At 62.8% G+C, this 24,362-nt stretch overlaps 1 protein-coding gene across 4 annotated transcripts; it reads right to left on the bottom strand.

The window, feature by feature from the left end:
* Positions 1–65: 65 nt before the first annotated feature.
* On the bottom strand, positions 66–22,047 carry ARAP3 (ArfGAP with RhoGAP domain, ankyrin repeat and PH domain 3). 4 transcript variants are annotated; one of them, XM_084215627.1, is made up of 34 exons: positions 21,912–22,047; positions 19,256–20,356; positions 18,624–18,682; positions 18,287–18,360; positions 17,822–17,892; positions 13,097–13,357; positions 12,260–12,329; positions 11,728–11,848; positions 11,351–11,538; positions 9,806–9,912; positions 9,504–9,703; positions 9,277–9,362; positions 8,706–8,888; positions 8,340–8,502; positions 7,899–8,030; positions 7,671–7,827; positions 7,441–7,543; positions 7,041–7,239; positions 6,891–6,954; positions 5,925–6,088; positions 5,577–5,789; positions 5,348–5,453; positions 4,755–4,902; positions 4,523–4,591; positions 4,157–4,231; positions 3,934–4,048; positions 3,660–3,788; positions 3,355–3,488; positions 3,140–3,222; positions 2,897–2,932; positions 2,414–2,477; positions 2,183–2,320; positions 1,865–1,903; positions 66–1,231 (listed from the first exon to the last, which is right to left on the bottom strand). In XM_084215627.1, the coding sequence occupies exons 2-34, from the start codon at positions 20,314–20,316 to the stop codon at positions 665–667; spliced, it is 5,379 nt and encodes a 1,792-aa protein (XP_084071753.1). In that variant the 5' UTR covers positions 20,317–20,356; positions 21,912–22,047; the 3' UTR covers positions 66–664. The 4 variants fall into 4 exon arrangements, with proteins under 4 accessions (XP_084071753.1, XP_084071755.1, XP_084071754.1 ...); XM_084215629.1 differs by having other exon boundaries at positions 19,262–20,356; XM_084215628.1 differs by lacking the exon at positions 21,912–22,047 and adding an exon at positions 20,508–20,602.
* Positions 22,048–24,362: the final 2,315 nt, after the last annotated feature.

Here is a 24,362-nt window from a genome sequence, read left to right as displayed (position 1 = left end):
CTCCTCCTGCAGTGACCAAACCCTGCAGAGTACAAATAAACCTTTATTTCTCCCTGCTGGTGGCAGGAATAGGTACAAACACCCTCGCTGAGGAGGGGCTGCCCTCCATCGCCAGGACTAACGCCAGGCACACACGGCCAGCCCTGCTCCTGCTGCTCCCCCTTTCCCCCAAACTATGCCACAGTGGATGCAAGAAGGGAAGGGGGGATGGCTTGGGTGTCCTGGCCCTGCCCCGCAGGCCCAGTGCTGGAGGGGACACGCTGTGTTCCCCCGTGCTGGCAGGCACCCCATGCTCCCTGCCTAGCACGGTGCCATGCTGCCAAAACATGCGGGCACCACGTTCCTGCTTTTGTTTTCCCCTTTACTTGTGTCCCTCGGTGCTGGGCTCCATGACAGATGTGCCACCCACAAGCAAGAGCATGGGTGGCAGCAGTCCCAGCCCTCCCACGAGGGGGTACCACGGCCCAGCATCCTGGCCACCACCACTTGTCCCTTCGGTTCCCGATCCCAGCCTGGCTCCGGGATGAGGAGGAGGAGCAGGGTGGGGCTTCCACGATGTGGGAGTGTGGGGTACCCATCCTCTCTGCCTCTGGGGTACCCATCATCGCTGCCACCGGGCACGACTTGACCCCCAGGTCGGTGGCCACCCCTTTGGCACGGCGGGTCACGTCACCGGCTGGCCAGGCCCCGGGGGTTGGCCATCGCTCTTCCTGAGGATGACACTGCTGAGCTCCTGCATCAGTTTGTCACTGATGGGTGAGGGAGGCTGCAAGCTCCTCTTCCTGGGCAGCTCCAGGGAGTTCTCTGCTGTGGGGCTGCTCCCCGGTGTGGCTGCCTGCTCCCAGTCCCTGCCCAGAGCCAGGGAAGGCTCCACGTTCCTCTCCAGAGAGGAGGTTTTGGTGGGTCTGAGTCCCGGGCTTGGGGCTTTGCTGCTCTCCAGGTTCAAGCCCCTTTCGAGGGACATGGCTTTGGTGACAGAGGGACCTGTCACCCTCTGGGCTGGGCTGGCGGGCAGCGAGGAGCGCAGGGCAGTGCCTGGGGGCTCCTCGGGGAACGGGGACGGCTTCTTGGACCTGTCCACGGGGGGCACGGCCGCCAGCTCTGCCAGCAGCTCCTGCCCCAGGTCCAGCGCCGCCAGCTCGGGGAAGTTCCCCACTTCCTCGTAGACAGGATCAGCGTCTGCCTCCTTCTCCTGCTGCTCCTCCAGGGAGTCCTGGTGGATCTTCATGGGCTGGGGAGGGCAGGGGGCACGGTGAGGGGTACTGCCCACACAGCTCAGCTGTACCCCTCTGTCCCCCCTCACCCTGACCTCCCTGCACTGCCTGGGGATCCTTGTCCCTCATCATGGGGCTGATACCCGCAGGGGACCCGCCCTCCACCAGGTCCCTCGGCTCAGGCACTGCTGCCCTTTCTTCCCATGGCTGAGGAAGGGAAGTTTTGGTCCCTCCTGGGCATGGTCCATGCCACCAGCCCAGCACCCCTTGGCAGAGTGCTCCGGGGTGGGGTGGGCAGGTGGATCCCACACAGAGCACAAAGGAGAGATGAGGTTCAGCCCAGTGGCCTTTTTGGAAATAACCTGGTAGCAAGGCACACCTAAACCTCTTTCCTCACATTTCTTCCCTATGGGCAACGTGTGCCCAGTGGCAGAGGCTCTGGGAACTGGGCTGCACTGGTGTGCTCTTGCTTGCCCACACTGGGACCAGGCAGGGACCCACATCCTCATGCAGGGAACATGCAGAGCAGTGGGCACCCCCTCATCTGCCACACAAGGTGGACACATCTCTGAGTGCCCATGGGATGCTGCAGGTGAGCCCTGGCACAGTGCAAAGCCAGCAGCGGGTGCTCCAGGTGTGCAGGTACTTACAAAGAACATGGACAAAGTCCTTCGCGTGTGCAGGCGGCGCTAGAAACAGAGGAGACGGACAGGGGTGAGCACGGAGAGCACAGAGCAAGGCCACGGCTGCCTGGGCAGGCAGGGGAGGGCAGAGGCTGCAGGAGCCTGCAGGCAGGGAGAGCTGCCACGGACACGGGCACGGACACGAGCACGGCACACAGCACACACAGCACCCATCGGTGCGCCAGCCTCTCCAGGCCTAGGGTGGGCATGGGGTCCTGGGGTGGGTGCCAGGACCAGGATGGGTGCAGGAGCACCTGTGGGCAGGGGGAGCTGCAGGGGCTTTACCAGGGTCTGGTTGGCAGAGAGCATGGTGGCGTCAGTGCTGTCCCCGTGCAGGGGCACCAGCGGCATGGTCCCGAATTTCTGCTTGGCCAGGTCGGAGGAGGAGCGCCGGCGCAGGACCACGGGGCGCAGGTCGTCGTGCTGTGCACAGGGACAGGGTGGGCACGGGGGTCAGGCCCTGCCAGCCCCATCCCAGCCCTGCCCAGCTGGGTGGCACTGCCAGCCTTCACCCACCTGAGCCTTGAGGATGCTGGTGGTCCAGTCCCACAGCTCAGCCTGCCCTGAGCACACCAGGTACCTGCAGAGCAAATAGTGGAGAAGCTGCCAGGGAGTGGGGGCAGTGGGGCCCATGTCACCTTGTCACCTAGTCTGTGAGCCTGGGGCTCTCAGGTTCATCTACACCCCACAGGGCTAAATCTCTGAAAATCTCCGTGTGCTCAAATTGCTGCTTTAGGGCAAGGTGGGAACACCCAGCATCACCCAGGGGTGCTGTGGTGGGTAGGAAGGCAGGAAGGCTGTGTGGCAGGGTGGCCCCTGGAGCCTGGCTTCCATCCTGTGCCAGGGACAATGTGGCCCCACCACTCTGCCTCTCAATAGCCCCAGCTGTGCCCCAACCCCAGGGCCTTGTACCACTGCCCCTGGCTGTCTCACTCCCACTAAAACTGGGGACAGATTTCGACCTCCCCCAGCCCCAGGATGGCAGGGGAAGGTACTCACAGCTGCTGCTTGTCCAGGGTCAGCGTGAAACCCCACCTGGAAAGGGACACAAGGCTATAGGGCAGCACTGCCAAGCTCAGACACAGCCTGGGGTCTGTGGGCAGTGGGGCAGGGGGCTGAGCTCGCCCCGTGGGCACAGGCTTTGGGTCCAGGTGTACTCCAGCAGCTGGGATTGGGTGCCAGGAGCAGGGACTGAGGGGTGGATATGTGCCCCAGGGCCACACCTGGGAAGGTCCCACTTACTGAGCTGGCGGCTTCAGCTTCTTCCTAATGCCCATGTAAACCTTGGCTGCATCCAGGGGCCACTCACGCTCCGGCTTGGCACTCTGGGAAAGGACATCCAGTGGGTTAGCCTGGCTTGGTGCCAGCCTCCCTGCCAGGAGAGCCACCACTGTGCTGCTGCTGTCCCCAGGCTCCTCCTGCCCAGGGCTGAGGTCCATCCCACAGCATCCCCCTACCCTCTTCTCCTTGAGCAGCAGCAGCCTCCTGTCCCGGATGACAAAGTAACGCTCCTGGAACTTGTTCCCCAGCAGCTTGGGGGGCTCCTCCCGGCACTTCAGCAGCCCACACTTGGGGGTCTCACGCTTGGCACCTGCCCAGTGTGGGGACATAAGGGAGTCAGGGGGCTGGCAGGGTGGCATTGCAGGGGGACCCCACTGTGGGATCACTGATGTGCCCCTGATGGCTGCAAGAGGAAGCTCAGGCAGAGCTGTCCCCCTCTGGGGACACCCCGAGGGGCTGGGTCCCTCTGTGCTCGCCTTACCTGTGAAGAGACAGCTGCCCTCGCCGATGGGCACCTTCCTCACCAGCAGGTACGCGGCGCTGGGCTCCGGGAGCTTGCACCACTGCAAGGCCTGCTCCAGCACCTTCTCCTTGGGGTGCAGGGGCCGCTCTGGGGACACAGGGACACCCTCACCACCGTGCCAGTTCCTGTCCCCTCTGCCACCACCGGAAAGCCACCCCCTGTCCCCCACACGTGCCCCTCAGCAGCCTGGCCATGGCAGGAGCATCCCCCTGGGCCATCCCCCCGCGCTCACCCAGCTCCCCGTTCTCCAGCGCCTCGAAGGTCAGCCAGATGTCCAGGCTGGCGGGCACGTTGCGCATCTCCAGCACCTGGTTGGTCAGTTCCTCTGCTGTCATCGTGGGGGACACCTGGGGCCGGACACACAGGGAGCTGCAGCGGGTGGTGCAGGATGCGTCCCAGGGGCACCAGGAGCTCCCTCCCCGCGTGCTCTGGCACAGCCCTGCTTTGGGACTCACCTTCAGGGTGACGCAGCAGTCGGGCACCTTCTGCTCCAGGTACACCTCGATGATGAGGTCCCCTGCCTGGGAGAGCTGCAGGGAGAGCGGGTGGCACTGGTGAGGTGTTGGTGTGGGTGCTGAGCACATCCCACCTTCCTGGTGCTGGGGATGGTGTCCTGGGAAACTGGGGCTGCTCCTCCCCCAAGCAGGAGCCTCAGGGTGGTGGGCACAGGGGAGATAAGAGGGGGAACATCCTTTCCCAAGTGAGGATATGGGACAGTGGAGACCCATGGTGGGCACCTGGGAGTGTCCCCATCCTCCAACCAGTCCCTCCAGCCCAGGGGTCCCTGATGTGATGGGGGCCAACAAGCACATTCCCAGTACCTGGGTGTCCTTCCAGGTGGTGATCAGGCTGTTCTCCAGATCCATCTGGGATACCTGATCCTCATCAATCTGCCAGAGGAAGGGTGCACAGGGTCAGCGTGGAGCGGGATCTGGCTTGAGGACACAGGGCCAGGGTGGAGGGACGCAGGGGGAGGCAGGGGTGGGCACTGTGGGGGGATCCAAGGGGTCTGGATCAGACCCAGCATGGAGGGGGCTGCAGGCCCCTGCTCACATTGAAGATGCTGACGTAGTTGTCGATGAGATCTTCCATCACCTTGACCTCGTGCTCCCCTTTGCCGTCGGTCTGGAAGAGGCTGGGTGCGAAGAGCAGCGACAGGTTCTTGGTGCTCATCTGGTTGAGGTCTGCACATTTCTGCACCCTGGCACAAGGAGCACAGAGGTGAGGGGCTGGTCCTGCTCAGGATGGGGTTTCAGCCCCAGCCACCCTCCTCTGCCTCATACAAACAGCCTGGATGTCCCCAGCCCCTCAGCAGCAGGAACTCCAAACTGGGCAGCTCCTGTTTCGAGAACTTCCCTCTGACATCAAACCAGACAATGGCGCTACCTCAAACTCTGACTCACGATGGGAATTAAGTGTTTTCTGTCTTTTTGGGGCACTGGATGACATTTACATTCTACAGGGTGCTGTCCCCTAGACCCAAACCTCCTGTTGCTCCCCCTTGCTGCAGGGAATGTTCAAGGTGTGCCAGTACCAGCTGTGTGGGTGGAGCAGGGCCCTCCCTGTCCCTCAGGGATAGGAGCCAGCACTCCCTGGGCAGCAGGGCTGTCTGGACCAGGGGACCCTGACTGGGGGGCCGCACTGACCGGTAGAGGTGCCCGATGAGTGCAGCCAGGGTCTTGTGGTTGAGGCGAGGCAGGCGATGGATGAGCTCCTTGTACCGCTCCAAGCGCTGCGGCTTCGAGGAGATCTCTGGAGAGAGGAAAACCAGATCCTGGCTGAACCCAGCGGATCCAGCGGTGACACCACACCGAGGCTGGCACCAGCACCCATCCAGGGAACCCAGTGCAGAGCAGGGCTGGGTGCAGGAGGTACCTGCAGCCTCCTTCCACTGCGGGTGCAGCTCCAGGGTGAAGATGGGATCTTCCAGCTCCCGGAAGAACCTCTTCAGCACGTCAGTGACGTCCTCGATGAAGTTGTCGCTGATGCGCAGCTTGACGTTGCGGGCGTCCCGCCGGAACTCCTCCATCAGTACCTTGATCCGGGACTTGGCGCCGTTCTTGCGGTAAATCCCCTCGTGCCGCAGCCCTGGGACAGGGACACGGGGTCACACAGGGGCCGGGTCCTGCTCAGGGAATCCCTCACGGAGCTGGTGGCCCCGGAGCGGTGCCTCCTGCCGGGATCTGCTGGCCAGCCCGAGGTGTTGGAGGGCGCTGGGCTCACCGTACTGGGTGATGAAGGCGATGCAGGAGTCCACGATGATGGGGATGTCGGCCCGGCTCAGCTGCTGGTCCCTCAGAGCGTTGCCCCGGCCCCCTGCCGACGCCTGGATGTCACCGTACCACGCGGCTGAGTCTGCCCGCGACAAGCCCTGCAGGTAAAACGTCCTGAGAACAACAAGGGCAGAAAAGAGGGAATGAGGGTAGTCACAGGGGCAGGTTATCCCTCCTGCCTGTGACAGGGAGCGAGTGCCGGCCAGGCTGAGCTGAGGGACACCCTACTCCACCAAAACACCCCCGCAAGGCCCTCGGGCACAGCCCTTCTGTCCCTGTAACTTCCCCACCAGGGATTTGGGATCAGCATCAGCCCATCCCTGTGGGAACCCTGGATGCTGAGAATTTCAGACTGTCTGTGCTGAGAGGCACTGACCCCCAAGAGAACACTGCATTGACCTGAGGCTATAGAGAAGGCTTCCAAAATGGAATGATAGCACTGGGATTGTGGGTGTGGAGTTTGAATAGAAGTGTGTGATATCACATGGTGGAAAACTTAAGAGTTTAAGGTTTTAGAATATAGTAATATATATAAAGCAAGATGGAGGTTTTAGGTGGAGGCTGGTCCTTCTCCTTCACCTTCTTCTTCACATTCTTCTCCATGGGTTTGGGTGGTTTTGTGTAATTAGATGAAAAAGTCCGCATTGCGGGCATGGGTTATTGGGTTAGAAGTAAAAATAATTTAGATGTCATTTCTTAATTGGACAGTTTATCCTTAAAAGGCCTTGTAGAGAGAGAGACAGGGCTCCAGTTTTAGTTTGAGTCAAGTGCTGTAGGACTCAGGGTTTGTGAGACTGTAACAGAGACAAGAGCTAATAAACATCAGAGTCCCAACACAGCCCGAAGTGCCTTTGCCCTGGGCAGCAAGCTGAGCATGCTTGGCTCGCTCCCCATCATCCCCACGGCCAGGACTCACCTCCCCATCTCCACCAGGACCAGCAGCTCCTTCTTCTCCGGGGTGTCCGTGGGGGGAACCAGACCTGCATTGGGCGAGAAGCCGAGCAGTGAGAGCCCCGCGGGGCCGCCCCCGGTGCCCGCCCCGGCCCTCCGAGCTCCCGGCGCTCACTGAGCTCCTGCAGCCGCCGCAGGTTGATGCTGTCCTCAGCCCCGTCCTCCTCGGCGGGGCAGATGAAGAGGTGGCTCTTCTGCAGGATGAAGAAGGCCCTCTGCCAGCGCTCGGGGTTCAGCATGCACTTGTAGCGCAGCTGGCCCACGCGCTGGAACTCGTAGCCCAGCAGGCAGTGACAGCTCACGGGGGTGAACCACTGTGGGATGGAACGGGAGGTGAGCAGGAAGACATCCCGAGGGCTGACCCCCATGAGGATGGGGGCAGCTCACCAGGGAGGATAGGAGCCCTGGAAAGGGAGGAGAGTGCTTCCCAGAGGGGATGAAGGGCATGGGGAGCTGTGAGGAATCACAGCAGGGAAGCAGGGACAGAGTCTGGGGACACGTTGGGGCTGGCTCACCTTGCCGATGGCACTGGCCCAAGCTTGCAGCGTTTCAGGCCCATCAGCTCCCAGCTGCTGCACTTTTTCCCCAGTGAGGAAGAGTTCAAGGGTGAAGTGAAACCTGCAGAAGATGAAGCAGCCATGAGGGAAACCCTGTCCCTGCCCCCAGGGCCAGAGCAGGGAGCCCAGCCCCGCTGTCTGTGTGCCCCACGCTCTCTGGGCATGACTGGGGGCATGGCTGGGGGTACCTTTCAGTGGGGCCGGGGCTGGTGAGTGCCTGGTGGGCTCTGTTGACCCCCAGGGAGATGAGATCCCCGCTGTCAATGTGGCCCAGGGGCTCCGTGCATTTCTCAGTCTCGAAGAAGAGCAGGGCTCTCTCCAGGGAGCACCACGTGCGCTGGAAGTCTGCAGGAGCAGGGGGTCAGTGGCTCTGGGTGGGCACCCTCGGGCTGCCCTCCCACGCTGCCCACACTCACCCTCCTTGCTCTTCCTGGCCCCCGGGAGCTTCGGGGGGGCCGTGGCCCGGTGCAGGTACCCGCAGTGTGTCACTGGCTGGGTGATCTCGTTGTAGACGCCCTCGGGACCCGGGTCCCGTGCGCGGGGGCTCCCTGCGGGACACGGTGCGGAGGGTGGGGGGGAGCAGGCACCCACCAAATTGTGGGTACACAGGGAGAACCCCCTCACGCAGGTGTAGGCAACGGGGTGTGCAGGCATGGGGTTCCCTGAAAAGGGACTCCAGAGGAACCCGCTAATCCGAAATTCCAGAGGAATCCTTCAACAGGGCGGGTCCCCCAGGGAGCCACGACACCTGACACTCTGAGTGTCCCCGGCCCTGGGCCACGCCAAGAGGGGCAGGGCCAGCAGGAAAGAGGAATTTCCTCCAGCACAGCCAGGTGGGGCTCAAGGCTCCTCTTTACCTGAAAGGTTCCTGGGCCTTTTGCTCTCTGGTCCCCACCAAAGGTCAGCCCCCGGCGCCGCCTCGCCGGCAGCAGGGTCAGAGGCCAGAGCAGCCTCCGAGGATGAGAAGAACTGCAGGATGGTCTTGAGCAGGGCTGGTCCTGCCACTGCAGAGCACAGCGCCTGGGGTGAAACAGGCACATTTAGGGACCCTCCCCTGGCTCCTGCAGACCCCAGCTCCCTCCCAGGGCTGCTCCAAGGCAGCCAAACCAGGGCACAACCTCCCAAAATCTGCCTGGCATGAGGGAGTGAGCACACGCAGGAGGTGCTGACACCTCAGGCCAGGAGCTCTGGGGTGGCTCCCAGCACCTGGAGGTGTCCCCTACCTGCAGCACCTCCTCCTGAGTGGCGTAGTGGGGGTGGGGCAGGCGGTACCGCCCCTCCCGGTACTTGCGGGCGATGAATTCCCGTCTCTGCTCGGCGCTGCTGTCCGGGGTGATGGCCTCGGTGGCGGGGAGCCGAGCGGCCCAGAACCGGTTGGCTCGGTCATTTCCCAGCACGATGAAGAGCTGTGGGAGAGTCCCGCGGTCATGGCGAGCCCCAGGGTCAGCAGGAGGAGCAGGATTCCCAGTGTTCCTGAATCCTGAGGGAGGCTGTGGGGATGCTGCACCACCAGGAGCAGCCTGGCCCCGGAGCACAGCATGCCTGAGTGTCTCACCTGCATGATTTCATTGCACCCCCCAAATGCCTCACCTGCATGATTTCATTGCACCCCCAAGTGCCTCACCTGCATGATTTCACTGCACCCCTGAGTGCCTCACCTGCATGATTTCATTGCACCCCCAAGTGCCTCACCTGTATGATTTCATTGCACCCCCAAGTGTCTCACCTGCATGATTTCATTGCACCCCCGAGTGCCTCACCTGTATGATTTCATTGCACCCCTGAGTGCCTCACCTGCACAATTTCATTGGACCAGACGCTGGTGTCCAGCTTCAGGCTTTGCACCTTGGAAATGTTGGAACCCAGGCTGCGGTGCTGCCCTGCAGGGAGCAGGAGAGTCAGCACCCCTTGATCCTGCCAGGGAACTGCCAGGTCCCAAATTATACCCACACCCCAGGCAGCACCATGCCTGCCCAACCCACGCCCCGAGGATGCCCCGTGCCCCCCAGGAGTTGTCCCACCTGCACACTGCTTGCAGATGACCACGCACAGGTTGATGGATGCCCAGTCAGGACTCTGAGCCCAGCAGTCAGCACAGTATTTGTTGGCTTTGTTGGACCAGATCTTCTCTGCCACCTCGTAGTCGTAGAGCATCTCGGCGATGGCCTCCTGCAGCGCCTCCATCCACTCCCGCTTCTCCCGCTCCGACTCGGCCACGAAGCTGGGAGCACCAGCACAGCCAGAGCTCAGGGGCTGCAGCCCCAGCGCCCAGCCCAGCTCCGGGCTGCTCCTCCCTGCTCATCCCCCCTGGATCCCAGCGTACCTGAACGTTTTGGAGGGGGTGATGAGCTCGAAGCTGCGGCTCTTGGCCTCGCGGATGGTGGAGCCGCGCATCTCGATGAAGCACATGGCAATGCCCATTTTGAAGAACTGCAATTGAGGGTGACAGCGCTGTTGGTTCTGCTGGGCACCACCGTGGGCCACCTATGGGGTTGGGGCTGCAGCCACGGAACCCCCAGCATCCCGTCCCTGCTTTGCTGGACAAGCCCCTGCCGCTCCCTCATCCACCTCTCATCTGACATAAAGCACCCTGAAAATACCTTCAAATGAAAGGCAGCTTCTGCCCACAACCCTTGAAATGTGGACACCCAGGTGTCCTGGGCTTCAAGATGTAGCTGGGGGTGTGCATTCTATTCCCATCTGTCAGAGCTGGGCAGTTCTCTCTGTTCATGGGGCAGTTTTCTTTCTCTCTCCCACAGCCCATCCTCCCTCCAGCAGATCTCTGCTGTCCATGGCCAGTGAGTGTCCCTGCAGGGCTGATCCAATTCCATCATCCCATGGGGAGATGCTGTGCCCAGGGCAGGAGCCAAGCATTCCTACCTGGATACAATCTGCCCTGGAACAGCACGGCAGCCTTTGCCCCCTGCATTCCCAGAGGAGCAGCTTTCTCCTGCCCTGCATTTCCAGAGGGAGAGCAGGCCCATCTCCAGCAGCCCTGCAGCTGCAGAGGAAAACTCCCCCCTTGTGCAGGATCCTGCTGCAGCAGAACCACAGCTGGCACTGCAGGAGGGCTGAGCCCCCCTGGGATGGGGCTGTGCCCCCACCCTGACACACAGGGGACAGGGACTGCTCTCACTCTGCCAGGGGTTTGTTTCTGTTTGCACTATTGCATTTGTATTTTAATTTTCCTAGTAAAGAACTGTTATTCCTGCTCCCATCTCTTTGCCTGAGAGCCCCTTAATTTCAAAATTATAATAATTCAGAGGGAGGGGGTTTGCATTTTCTATTTCGGGGGGGCTCTCTTCCTTAGCAGACACCTGTCTGTTCAAACCAAGACACCAGCTCCCTTTCTTTTGGGGATTCGAGTCAGGGACCCTCATAAAACAAATATCAACCTGAGCCAGCTCCTCAGAGCTGGTGGTGCTTAGTGCGCAGCAGGCAACTGGAAGTGAAGTAATGGAAATAAAACCAGGGGTGCTAAGAAAATCCAGTAGGAAGGAAGTGAGGTATTCTGTGGGCAGCAGCAGCAGTGTGGGAGGTGACAGTGACCAGCTGTCCCTGTGAGTGCCCCTTGCAGCAGGAGTGTTTGCTGCCATTGATCCAGCTGCCCTGGGATGGGTTGGGATGCTTGGTGTGACCAAGACCAAAATGCCTGGTGGAGATGGTGATGATTTGGTGACAGTGAGAAGATTGGGAGGGGGGTCCAGTCCTGGTACCCATCACTGCTGCCCTGGGCAGGATCTCCAGCTGCTTGCTCTGCCATTCCCTTTTTCCTGCCCACCTATTTCCTCTCTGCTCTCCCATTGGCACCAGCCCTGGCTCAGCTCCCTCCATCCCTCTCATCCCACGTGGGGGTCTGGCCACAAACCTGCTCGCTCTTGTACAGCCACATCTCAGGCAGGCTCAGGGCTGCGAAGACCTTGGATTTCTGGCCCTTCAGCTCCAGGGTTCCTGACTTCTGGCAGTGGGCAGTGTTGGCAGGCCGGGGCCTGGACCCCACCAGGCGCTGCTCCATCACCTTCTTCTGCAGCGTGGAGCACCACTCATTCCTCTGGGCTGGGGACCAGGCAGGAGGGAGGGGGCTGAGCCCTTCCCAACAGCCCTGGCACGGAGCACAGCACCCAGAAGGCAGGCAGGGGATGTTTGGGGGATGGGGTGAGAGCTGCCTGTGGGTGCTCTGCCTGGAGAAGGGAGGCAGGGATGGGTCCTTAGGGCTGGAGGGCCCTGGCCCAGGTTTTCACTCACCCTCGTTCTCAGCACGAAAGACAAAGATCCGATGGCTGGTGATGACCTGGAACTTGTTGTCCTTGGTGGAACGAGCCATTTCAATCACAGACAGTGGGATCACTCCTTTGGGATAGGGCTCCTGGAACAAGCCCCAGGTGGGGTTACCCCCTTTGCCCTTCCCTCAGGGCACCTCCATGACCTGGAACATCCTCCACATCCCCTGGGTGCTCTGCTGGTGCTTCCTGACAGCACAGCCTGCGGGCCCCAGCAGCCAGGTGGGTGCTGGGGATTCAGGAAGGGATGGATCCATGGCTGTCCCTGTTTCCAGCAGGACCTCCCCTTTCCTGCTCCCTGTTGGCAGAGGGACCCTTGCTATCCTGGGCTCCCTGTGGCTGAGGCTGTGCTGGGAGCCTGCCAGGCATCAGCTGCTCCACCCTGGTGATGGCAGAGCCCTGCTGGCTCCTTCCAGAGGGACAAGGGGAGGCTAAGGCAGCTCCCAGGTGGTGTTGAGGTTCAGCCTCCCCACCCTGCTCCACTGTGCCCTTGGTACCTTCTCACTGCTGAAGTACATCAGGTTCTTCCCATCGAAACGGACGTAGCGCCTCTGGAAGACATAGTTCCTGTTGGGATGGCAGAAAAACTGTTGGGAAGGGGATGATTGCCCCTCATAGACCCTTCCTCCTCCCAGGCACGGCTGCACAGAGGGCCTTGCACCACAGCTGGGGCACCCAAGAGGTTCCTCTTCCAAGGGGAGCACGGTGGCCAGTGCAGCCCCCTCACCTTGCCAAGGGGGCTTTACCTACGGGGGCTGCCCCATGCCTGGAGGTGTTCCAGGCCAGTTGGATGGGGCTGGGAGCAACCTGGCATAGTTCAAGGTGTCCCTGTCCCTGGCAGGGTGTGGAACGAGATGATCCTAATGTCACAGACATGTTTTATGAAAAATCCTTTCCTTAGGATTTTTCCTCCTGAGAAGCTGAGAGGCCTCAGGAACAAAATGTGAACAATGATTGTCTGCTGCTGTGGAATGCAACAGGTACATGTGGGATTGGTCTCGTGTGGTTGTTTCTGATTAATGGCCAATCACAGTCCAGCAGTCTTGGACTCTCTGAGAGTCAGGAGCTTTTGTTATCATTCCATTCTCTGCCTTCCTTTCAAGCCTTCTGATGAAAGCCTTTCTTCTATTCTTTTAGTATAGTTTTATTATAATATATATCATAAAATAATCAATCAAGATCTGAAACATGGAGTCAGACCCTCGTATCCTCCCTCTTCCTGGGACCCCTGTGAACACCACCACAACCGGTGACCCCTGAGTGACAAAAAATTCCCACAACCTTAAGGCTTCTCCCAACCCCAGCCCGCTGCGACTCCAGCCAGCCCCACGTACCCCTGTGGGGACAGCTTGTCCAGCCAGCCGCCCAGCATGGTGGGCCGGGGCTCGCACAGCGAGGTGAAGCTGGCGTACGGCGAGATGGTCAGGTCGTCCAGGAGCTCGTCGGGGTACAGGTGGGCGGGCAGGCTGAACGGGGCGCGCGGCGCCTCCACCGTGGAGTAGCCCTCGGTGTCGCCGTGCGCCGCGCGCTCCGGCAGCCGGCCGCGGCACTCCTCGTCCTCGCTGCGGCCCTCGCTGCTGCACTCACTGCTGGTCCTGCGGCACAGGGGCTGGGAGGGAGCTGGGCGGCACAGCAGGGCGCTGGGCAGTGCCTGGGGACACCTGGCACTGCTGCTGGGCGATGCCACCCTGACTGGGGACACCTGGCACTGCTCCTGGGCGATGCCACCCCATCTGGGGACACCTGGCACTGCTCCTGGGCGATGTCACCCTGACTGGGGACACCTGGCACTGCTCCTGGGCGATGCCTGGGGACACCTGGCACTGCTCCTGTGCGATGCCACCTTGACTGGGGACACCTGGCACTGCTCCTGGGCGATGCCACCCTGACTGGGGACACCTGGCACTGCTCCTGGGCGATGCCACCATGTCTGGGGACACCTGGCACTGCTCCTGGGCGATGTCACCCTGACTGGGGACACCTGGCACTGCTCTTGGGCGATGCCACCATGTCTGGGGACACCTCGCACTGCTTCTGGGTGATGCCACCCTGTCTGGGGACACCTGGCACTGATCCTGGCAATGCCACCATGTCTGAGGACACCTGGCACTGCTCCTGGCAATGCCATCCTGTCTGGGGACACCTGGCACTGCTCCTGGCTGGGCAGCACAGCATGGTCCTGTGCAATGTCTGGGGACACCTGGCACTGCTTCTGGGTGATGCCACCCTGTCTGGGGATAGCTGGCACTGTTCTCAGGCAATGCCACACTGTCTGAGGACACCTGGCACTGCTCCTGGCCGATGCCACACTGTCTGGGGACACCTGGCACTGCTCCTGGGTGATGCCACCCTGTCTAGGGACACCTGGCACTGCTCCTGGCTGGGCAGCATGGCACAGTCCTGGGTGATCCCACCCCATCTGAGGACACCTGGCACTGCTCCTGGTGATGCCACCCTATCTGGGGACACCTGGCACTGCTCCTGGACAATGCCACCTGGACTGGGGACACCTGGCACTGCTCCTGGGTGATCCCACCCTGACTGGGGACACCTGGCACTGCTCCTGGGCGATGCCACCCTGACTGGGGACACCTGGCACTGCTTCTGGGTGATGCCACCCTGTCTGGGGACACCTGGCACTGCCCCTGGCCTCAGCCTGACCTGCCTGGGCCGCTCAGGGATGTTGGGGTTTGCATCTCTGGGTGTGCTCAGGAGCCCTGTGGCCACCAGGAGCCCGAGGCTCAGCCAGTCCTGTGTGATGGCACAAAGGCTGGGGCTTCCCTGCTATGGGGAGTGTCACACGGGCCACCACCACACCTCTCCAAACCCCTGGCATCACCTCCTGCCCCTCTTCACGGGCAGCAAAAGGAAGCCAGGCAGATCCCCAGTCCTAAATCCTGCTCCCTCCCTCTGCCCCTCCAACATTCCGGGCGCTGTGGAACTCCTGCCACGACACCTTTGTGCCTGCTGGGCTGGTGGAACCCCTGCATCCATCCCCATTCCTTGGGAAGCCATGCTAATCCTCCAGCCAGCCCTGCTGGGGCTCTCCAGCCCGTAACAATAAAAGGAAATTATAAAAATAAACTGCAAAGCCTGCCCCTTCCCATCAGCCCCCTCAGCCAGGCGTTTTTCTTTCCTCTGAAAGGAAATGTGCTGGAAAATGTCTGACAGTCCCAGGAGCTCACAGAGGGTGCAATGGTGGTGGGCAGGAAGACGGTTCCTGGGACACCCCAGCGCCCACAGGAAAGCATCCATGCCAAATTCCCCTGAGGAACCCAATGCCAGGGCAAAGAGAAGGCTCCTCAAAAGGCAACAAGGATGATCCAAGACTTGTCCCAGCTTCTGTCTGAGGAGCAGCTGAGCAAAGTGGGCATCTCCAGGGGACAGGGTGGGTGATGGGGCAGGGTCATGAGGATTGGAAGGACTCTCTTGGCCATCACTGCTTCAGCCTCAGGAGCTGGGTGACATCAAAGCCCAGGAGCAAGGTGCAGAACCATGTGGGAGAGGAGCAGGTGAGCTGTGGGAACCCTCCTTGGAGATGAGACATTTGTGGAGAAGAAGCCCACAGAATGTGAGAAGGTGCCTCCAGTGTAAGTACATGAGAAGCTTCAGGACCAGGAAAAGGATCCCAAACACTGCTAAACTCTCCCAACACCTGGATTTGGGCACTGCCTCATCCTAGGACAGGCCCTGGACAGGCACCTGCTGAGGACCAGTTGTCCCTGGTCCACATGGGACAGGAGAAGCCCAAAATCTGCCTGGGAAGGTGCTGGGGCCATCCCAGCTGGGGTCTGCTCAGAGAAGCGGGGCTGAGGAGGGGATGGAGAGGGAAAACGGCCGGTGTGGCTGCAGGGAAGACAAGAAATGGCCCTGGCTGGGGCAAGGAAAATCGCGGTTTAATTAGCACAACAGAGCCTTGGCAGGGTGACTAATCTGGCTGGAATCCCAACCTTGTCTGCAGATGCTTCAGGAAGGACCGGACAGGGAACAGGGAAGGGGTGGCTGGAGGACTCTGAGTCACAGGCAGACAGCGTTCTTGAGTGCCAGGGCTGAGTGGGAGGCAGACCCACGGAATGGGTCAGGGCAGGAGGAAAAGGGGGAAAAAAATCCACGGCAGCCCTTCCTGAGCTGGGCCTTACAGAGACAGAGGGCACTGAGCATCTGGCAGGGACAGGCAAAGCCCACCCACGGTGCCTGGTGAGTCTGACCCAGTCCCCTGAGCTCCGTGGGGTGACAGACACTGCTGTGCCTCCTCTCTGTCCTGCTGAGGCTGGAGCAGGGCACCAGCATTGCGGGGGGCTGAGCATCACCAGCGTGGATGCAGGTGCTCAGACTCAGAGCAGGTAAATCCCTCCTGCTGCACCCTCAGAGAGCCAGCTCCCAGTCTGCAGGAATTTTGCATTCCTCTTCCCTTTCTGAGGATATTTTCTTGCAGGTGAGGTGGCTCTGCTCACCCCTGACACTGCTACTGCCACACCCCAAGCCAGGGAGCAGCGTGGGCCAGACAAAGCTCCCCCAGAACAGGGCAAGAGGAGATACCACAGGTAGGAAAAGGGGCAGAAGGGCCTCTCTGAGGTTTGGGACTGGGAAACATTTCCCATGAGAAGTGGATTGGTGGGCTGCAGAGGATGGCTGGTCATTCCAGTGACACAAGGATGAGGGCTGGAGAAACACCAGCGCTGCAGGGGAGGATCAGGAGGTCCCAGAGAGGCAGCAGAGCTGGGGCCAGGGCTGGCCAGCAGCCCCCCAGCAGCTGAGCAGGATCCAGGGAATGTGCTGGGACCAGTGGGGCTGGGGTGGGAGGAAGGCACCGGGGCAGCTGGATGATGGAGCCTGGGAGCACAGTGCTAAAGGGTCTCAGAGCTTTTCTGTCTCCTGTTCCACTCTCCACACCCCAGTCCTGCTTGGGCTGGGAGAAGAAACCTGAACTGCTGTCTCTGACACTGCTGATGGTCACATCCTGCCTCTTCTCAGCCAGAACAGCTGCAAAATCCCCCAGCTGCCAGTGCCTGGCCAGTTGCCTTGGGATGCTCTGGATCCCAAGTCCCTGGAAGCCACTGGGTGCAGACAGGTCAGTGCCCAGCTCCCCTCTGAGCTGGTTCAGAGGCTCCACAGGAGATTTCAGGATTTCTGTGTACAAAACTCCAGTTCCCAGGTGTTGGAGTTCTGGATCCTGAGAATTTCAGATTTTCTGTGCAGACAGACTGTGACACCCAAGAGAGCACTGCATTTCACCTGAGGCCGTGGAAAAGGCTTCCACAACTGATTGCCAGCGCTGGGATCATGGTGTGTGGTTGATGAGAAGTGTGCAATATCACAGGGTGGAAAACTTTGCAGTTCCCCATGGGTGGCTGTGATCTGTGCCACCGGATCAGGTGCCACCGTGGTGCCACACACCCAGAGCATGCCACACCCTGGCAGTGTCCCCACGCTGGGCAGCAAGGCAGGGCCATGGACATGCCCTGGCCAGCAGGGCCACAGCAGGGCTGAAGGCCACAGAGCTGCAGCTCACCTCCTCCTCTCTGAGCAACACAGGAAAAGGAACCCTCCCCATCCGAAGTGGGAAGAGCAGCTTTCCTTCCTCTTTCTGAGATGCTATCAGGAGTTATGGAAAGTACATTTCAAAAGTGTTTTAAAGGTGCCCCTCACAATTTCACTGTCCTCCACCACAGAGTGACTGAGCAGCAGATGCTGATCTGATGCTGCTGGAGCCTCCAGGCATTGCACAACCCCTCATCTGGAGCTTGGAGCCAGCTGATTTCTGAGTAATCCCCATCCCCCATGGTGTTTCCCTGTGCCCAAAGGTCAACCCAGGTTCCTCTGGGTGTACAGGTGTGCAGTGCCACAGGTGCTGTGCCCTCAGAAATCTCCCACCAGCACAGCTCCTTCTCACCTCCAAACCAATCAGCTCTTCTAGAGGCTGCTGACACCATCCCAGGGGCTCCTGATCAGCTCTGCCGTGGGGTGAGAACCCCATCCCCTCTCAGGCTGTCCCCAGGGCTGTGCCCTGTCCCCTGGGGCCCAGCCCAGCCCCTGTGGCCCAAGGAGCTGATCCCTACCTGCAGCCTTCCCGCTCCAGCTCCAGCTCAGACACGGCCTCGTAGCTCTGATCAGAGGAGATGCCAACGCCCTGGGGAGAGAGAATGGTCACATCTCCTGTCCCCTGTGCCCTGTCCCATCCCAGTCCCCAGAGTGCAGGGGCTCAGCCTGCCACCCTAACCCAAAATCACAGAATCTCCTGAGCTGGAAGGGACACATCCAGCCCAGCCCCTGTCCCTGCCCAGACCCCCAGCAGTCCCCCTGTGCATCCCTGGTGTCCAAAGGCTCCTGGAGCTCTGGCAGCCTCGGGGCCGTGCCCATTCCCTGGGCAGCCTGGGCAGTGCCAGCACCCTCTGGGGGAAGAACCTTTCCCAGGCACTGCTGGGCACCGTGGCCTCACCAGCTGCAGGTCCCGACTCTGCAGCAGCTGGTGAGATGCAGAGTGACAGCAGGGGACAGCCACCACCCCCACAGTGTCCCCTCACCTTGGGCTCCCGGGGCAGGACCACATGGCCAAAGATGGTCTCGCTGTAGGGGGTGATGGGCAGATCATTCCCCTCTGTGGGCAGAGAGGGGAGGCAAAGCATCAGTGGTGAGGCAGAGAGCAGCCAGGACTCCCAGCCCTCGGGAGGGACCCCCGAGCCCACCACAGGGCGTGTGACACAGTGACAGGGCGGGGCTGGGCTCTGCCTGGAACGGGCCAGCCCGGTCCTGAGCAAGGCAGGAGCAGGGGCAGGCCCGGGGGCAGGCAGGGGGTGTGGGTGACCCCCCTCCCCCTTCCCGGGGACACCGAGCTCCCTGCTGTGCCCCGGGGGCTCTCACCTGGCTGTCCGGTGGGTCTCTGTGGGATGGGGGGCAGGGCCCCGCCGGGCCAGCCAGCACTGTGGGAAACAGGGCAGGGGTTATGTGGCTGGAACGGGATCCGTGGTGTCCGGTCCGGCTGGGCAGCGACCGCTGGGCGCTGCTCCCGAGCCCGGCTTTGTCCCCTGCCATGTGCAGCGTCCCCTCCCCGCTCCCGGTGCCCCCATTGCTCCCTTCCCTTCCCGCCCTGGCACTGCTGGGATGTTTTCTGGGGCTGTGGGGCATTTCCCACCGCAGCATCTTCCCCCTCTGACATCTCCCACCTCGTTCCCAGCAGAATCAGCCCCAGAACCTCACTCAGCCCCCCCTCAGCATGCCGGGGACCCCCAGCCCTGCTGCCAGAAGGGCAGAGGAAGGGCAGCAGCCCCTCCCCGCATCCAGAAGGAGCCATCGGGGGGCCCAGGGCCGTCCTGTCATCCCAGAGGAATCCCAGCTGCCGTCCCAGAGCTCGGGGAAGGCACGGGGAGGGTGCTGAAAGGGGCTCGTCAGTACCGCGGGGCAGGCAGGGCCAGCTCCGGGGTGGGTCCCGGGGCTGCGGGGGTCTCTGCGCCCTCATCTCTGCCTGCCCTGGCTGAGGGAAAGCATCGGCTTACTCAGACCTGTCCTCCGGCCGGGTGTGCTCCTGCGGGCACGGAGCTGGGGGCTGGGGGACCCCCTCCCCCCGGGGCCCGTCCTCCCCTCCCGGCTCCTCCGCGGCCGCTGCCGGGCGCTCGAGTCCTTCGTAGATGACGTTGGACACCATCTCCAGCCGGGGCTGCCCCGAGCCCGGCTCCGAGGAGGCTGCCCTGGGGCAGGGCGAGGGGTCTCTCCTGGCCGGGGCGGGCAGGGCGGCGCTGGGGGCGGCGGGAGCCTCCTGGGCGCTGCCGGGGCTGGGCTCGGCTGCCAGGCCCCGGTGTCGGTGCCGCGGGGGCACGCACGGGGCGGACGGGGGGCATTTCTCCGCCGTCTCCAGGGTCTGTCCGTGGCTCGGGGGCGGCCGCGTCTCCTCCCGAGCGCAGTCCCGGCCCCGCAGCCGGGACACGATCGCACCCATGGCCGCGGCTGCCCCCGGAGCAGCGCCGGGCTCCGGGCTCTCCAAATCCGTGGAGCTCTCCCCTGGCACAAACCCCTCCAGTACCACGAAGGCTGCTGGTGCCCTCTCGCTGTCCGGGCCGTGCGCTGGCGCCGTGGAGCGCGCCGGGGGCACCGGCACTAATCCCTGCTCCGGCTTTGAGCGAGGGAAAACCGTCCTCGGCTTGGGAACCGGCTTCGGGGCGGGAGCAGCGGCGTCCTTGTCTCCAGGCGGTGCCTGGCAGGGCACGGTGACACGCGGCTGCGTCCCAAAGGCCTGACTGGTCCCTCCCGGCTCTGCTCTCATGGCATCCTTGCCCTCCTGGGGGGCATCCAGCACCTCCGTGCCTCGGGAATGGGTGTCTCCTGCCGCAGCTCTGCCCCGGGACTGGCTCAGCAGCCGAGTCTGCTGCGCCAGGGCGAGGATGCGCTTGCGGTGCCCGGTGGCGGTGATGCCGATCTGCTGCAGGTGGTGGCCGTCCAGCGAGGTGGCATCTCTGGCCACGTGGTATCCGTGCTGCTTGAAGACATCCCGGTACCTTTCCAAGTGGATGGTGGCCAGCCAGTCTGCAATATCCGAGTCAGGGCCGCACGGGGAGCTCATGGCCCTGGGGTGCCTCCGGAACGGATGCTCAGCCCATCATCTGTGCGAGGAGGGGAAAGAGGGACTGAGGAGGCGGCAGGAAGGGAAAGGGGGTGGGTTCAGCGGCCGAGAAGGGCGCGGATCCCGCGGGTTGGAGCGCGGGATGCTCCCGGAGGTGCCCACACCTCGCTGCCGTCCCCGCAGCCGCTCACCTCCCGGCTCCGGGAGCCGGCATCCTGCTGTTCCCCAGCCCCAGCCTCTGCAGCACTCCCCGGGGCAGCCGGAGCCGGATCCTGGCCCCGCTCTGTCGGCAGGGCCGTGACCCGAGCCCGGGCAGGAGCTGAGGCTCGGGGGCTCACGGGGAAGCGGGGCTGGGGCAGATACCGAGCGCCGGGACGCGCCGCGCTCCGCGGGGCCGGCGGGCGGGCCAGAGCCGCGCAGCCGCGGGGGGGTCCCGGGCAGATAACGGGGGGAGCAGCGGGCCCCTCCCAGGGGATGATGAGCTCCTGTGCCGGCCAGCTCGGGGAGGGCTCTGCGGCCGGAAGGGCCAGACCATAATCTCTCTCTCTCACTGCTGGCGAGGGCATGGGAGAGGTCAGCATGACTCACGGGCAAACAGAGGGGGGACAGACTCCCACCCACCCAGCCACCCCCGGCCGGGCAGAACCCCCGCCCGCACATCGCTGCGGAGGCACGGCCGGGCTCGGGTGCCACCAGGGACCTGAGCCCGAGATGACTCTGCTGCACAGGCGGGACAGAGCCCGCTGAGGGCCTTTTCCCATGAATCACGCCGCTCCGCACTAAACCATCTGTGCTGACTGCGCTGCCACTGGGTCTTTTTCCAGTTCCTCCATTTCCCTCTATTGTTCGGCGCAGGCTTCCTTCCTGCTGCCTGCACGCTCCCACGCATCCCCTGCCCCCTCCCGCCGAGCCGCGTCCCGAGGCCGGCCCGGGAGAGCCGGGCTGAGCCCCCGCGCCCAGCACGGGCACGGCCCCGCTGCCCGGCCCCGCCTGCCCGGGCCGCCTGGGTGCCCTGGGGAAGCGCCCGGCGAGGCTGCGGTGTCCCCGCCAGCACGTGGGGGACGCTGTCACCGAGGAGGAGGGACAGCCACGGCAGGGGCTGGGACACGGGCAGCAGGACAGGGGCACAGGACAGCTGTCAGGCTGTGTAGGACCGACAGAAAAGGCAGGGCAGGGCAGAGATGTCCCGCAGCGATGTGGGCTGGGTGTCTGTGCCCCAGGGTTAAAGGGCTGTGCTCGCTTCTGCCCAGCAACTGGGGCTGAAATGGGGCAATTTCCCCCTTTTTCATGCCGGTATCGCCCTGAGGGATCTGCGGCCGGCTCTGCCCTCTGCCTGCCCTGCCTGGGGCTTCTCCAGTGAGGAGATGGCTCCTGAGACCTCCCCGTGCCCGGCGCTCTGGGGCCGTGCCGGGCACCGCGTCGTGGTGTGGCCCTGTGGGGCAGTGACACTTCACGGGCAGGTGGGCACCATCCCTGTGCCTACACAGCCCTGCCCAGCTGGCACAGTGAGCACGGACTGTCCCACTCCTGGCCCTTCCCCGCTGTCCCCAAATCTGTCCCATCCATCTCCTGCCCCCCCCGCGGTTGTCCCTCACCTCTGGCGGCCGCAGCCCCCCGGGCCGGCTCCGGCGGGGCAGCGCGGTGGGCGGCGGTGTCCTCTGGGCTCCGGGGCCACCCTCTCGGGCCTCCAGGGGGATGCCAGGGCAGTCCCGTGCAGGAACTGCCGCGGGCTCCGCAGCACCCAGCCTGCGCCTCCCACTGCCGGTCCCTCCTCCAGGCCAGCCCTCTGGTCCCCATCCCTGTCCCACCCTCTGTCCTGTCCCTTCCAGGCACGACACTGCTCTGGCTGTGCTGGGTCCTGTCCCTCAGCCAGGCTCTGCCTTCCTGGGACTAAACAGAGGAAAACAGGCTGAAATATTCATGCTGATTATGAGAATGGGAGGGCTGGCACTTGGGGTGGCTGGGTGGGTGAAATTTTGGGAAGATCAAAACCTTTGTGCTGTGGGGATGCCGGGAATGGGGATGCCGGGAATGCAGCACCTCATCCCACTTCTGGTGCCCCGTGGGCAGGGGGATGTGGAGTGAGCTGAGGGGCAGGATGGCAGCAGGGGCTGGCGTGGCACAGGGACATCCAGTGGGATTCCCTCCTGCCAGGAGCCCGAGCTTTCAGCACGGCCTGGCCCAGCTGCTTTTAACACAACACCTCTTGCAAGAGCCCCAGCAGGGCTGGCTGTTGGTCCAGCTCAGCTCTTACCCAACCTTGAGGGTGTCAAGGCTGATATCTCTCTCCTGATGCCATGCTGATAACGTCCCCCTGCCCTGTCAGGGCTCAGAGCTCAGCACTGCCTTGCTCCAGCCCCTGCAGGTCCTTCCCCACCCCAGCAGTGCCCCCAGAGCCATTGTGGGGGTGGTGTGGGAGGGCCACCCTCTAAAACCCCTGTGTGCAGTGCAGGGGGAAAGGCACTCACCACAGGCTGCTGCTGCAAAGCAGAAGCAGAATTCAGCACGAGTCTGGCAAGGCTTTTGCATTCTTTCCCTTCCCCCAGCAGCTGCTCCAGCAGGGAGTGACACATCCCCCGGGCAGGGGTGACCCCACGGACCCCCTTGTGTGCGGGGTGTGGAGACCCTCAGGGTGCCAGGGGACCCTCGGGGTGTGCAGGGACCTCGGGGCTCTGCAGGGCAGGCTGTGCCATCCCCCTGCCTCACAGAGGAAGCTGTTGGGCCCTGCAGTTCTTGGGAAGGCTGCTGAGGTCTGTGGTGTGGCTGGCAGGGACAGAGCACAGATCTGTCACCATCTCTGTGCTGCTGTGCCGCAGGCACGACAGCAGTGAGCACAGACTGGCACCTGCAGCACCTCCACAGACAGAACCCCGGGCAGGGTCAGGCTGGAGGGAGCACAGTGGCTCCAGCAGGGCCCAACTCCCTGCTCAGACAGAGCACAGGGCACAGGACTGTGTCCAGAGGCTTCGGGAATGTCCCCAGGCAGGGACACTGCACAGCCTCTGCCCCATCTGCTCAGGGCTGGCACTGCCCAGGGCAGCAGCTCTGCCTCCTGGGCAGGGGCAGCTCCTGGGCTCAGCCCTGCCCGGGGCTCTGGGGCCATGGCTGGGCCTGGAGCAGAGCCTGGGGCTGCCCTGGCCTCTGCACACAGGGACAGACTGGGGGACACAGGGACAGACAGACAGGGACAGACAGGGACAGACTGGGGACACAGGGGACAGACAGACAGGGACACATAGGGTCAGACTGGGGGACACAGGGACACACAGGGACAGACTGGGGGACACGGGGACAGACAGACAGGGACAGACTGGGACAGACTGGAGGACACAGGGACAGACAGACAGGGACACACAGGGACAGACTGGGGGACATAGGGACACACAGGGATAGACAGACAGGGACAGACTGGGGGACACAGGGACAGACAGGGACACCCATGGACGGACAGGGACACACAGGGACAGACAGACTGGGGGACACCCAGGACTCTCGGGCAGCCCCAGGGCTGGGGCCCCTCTCTCTCCCTGGGGCTCCTCCCCAGGCTGAGCAGCCCCAGCTCCCTCAGCCTTTCCTGGGCACTGAGATGCTCCAGGCCCTTGCTCAGCTCCAGGAGCTCCTGGCCCTGCTGTGCTGAGGGACAGAGCTGGACACAGCACCCAGAGGTGACCCCAGGGCTGGGCACAGGGACAGGATCACCCCAGAGGTGTCCCCAGGGCTGGGCACAGGGACAGGATCCCTCCTGACCTGCTGGCAGTGCTTTTGGGACCCTCAGAAGCTGCTGCTGTGAGCAGTGCTCCTCCCTGCTGCCAGGAGGGCAGGGATGGGCAGCAGGGGAGGGAAATGTTATCTCTGGGATGTCCTCACGATGGCAGGTCACTGTCCTGGCAGGGCTGGTGTGCCCAAGGACAGGGTCTAGCTCCCACACCCGGCTGGCTGCTGACAGGGCAGTTTGGTACAGAAAACCTTCTCCACTGCTCCCTTCTCCCTCCCAGACATCGTATTTCCAGGTTTGGGGCTCTGTTCCCTTGGCAGGAGGAGCCCCT

The sequence above is a fragment of the Fringilla coelebs genome (assembly GCF_963513975.1).
Source record: "Fringilla coelebs genome assembly, chromosome: 15".
NCBI classification, from domain to species: domain Eukaryota; kingdom Metazoa; phylum Chordata; class Aves; order Passeriformes; family Fringillidae; genus Fringilla; species Fringilla coelebs.
Note: the sequence above shows the minus strand (reverse complement) of the source record. Positions and strands in the feature narration are given on the sequence as shown.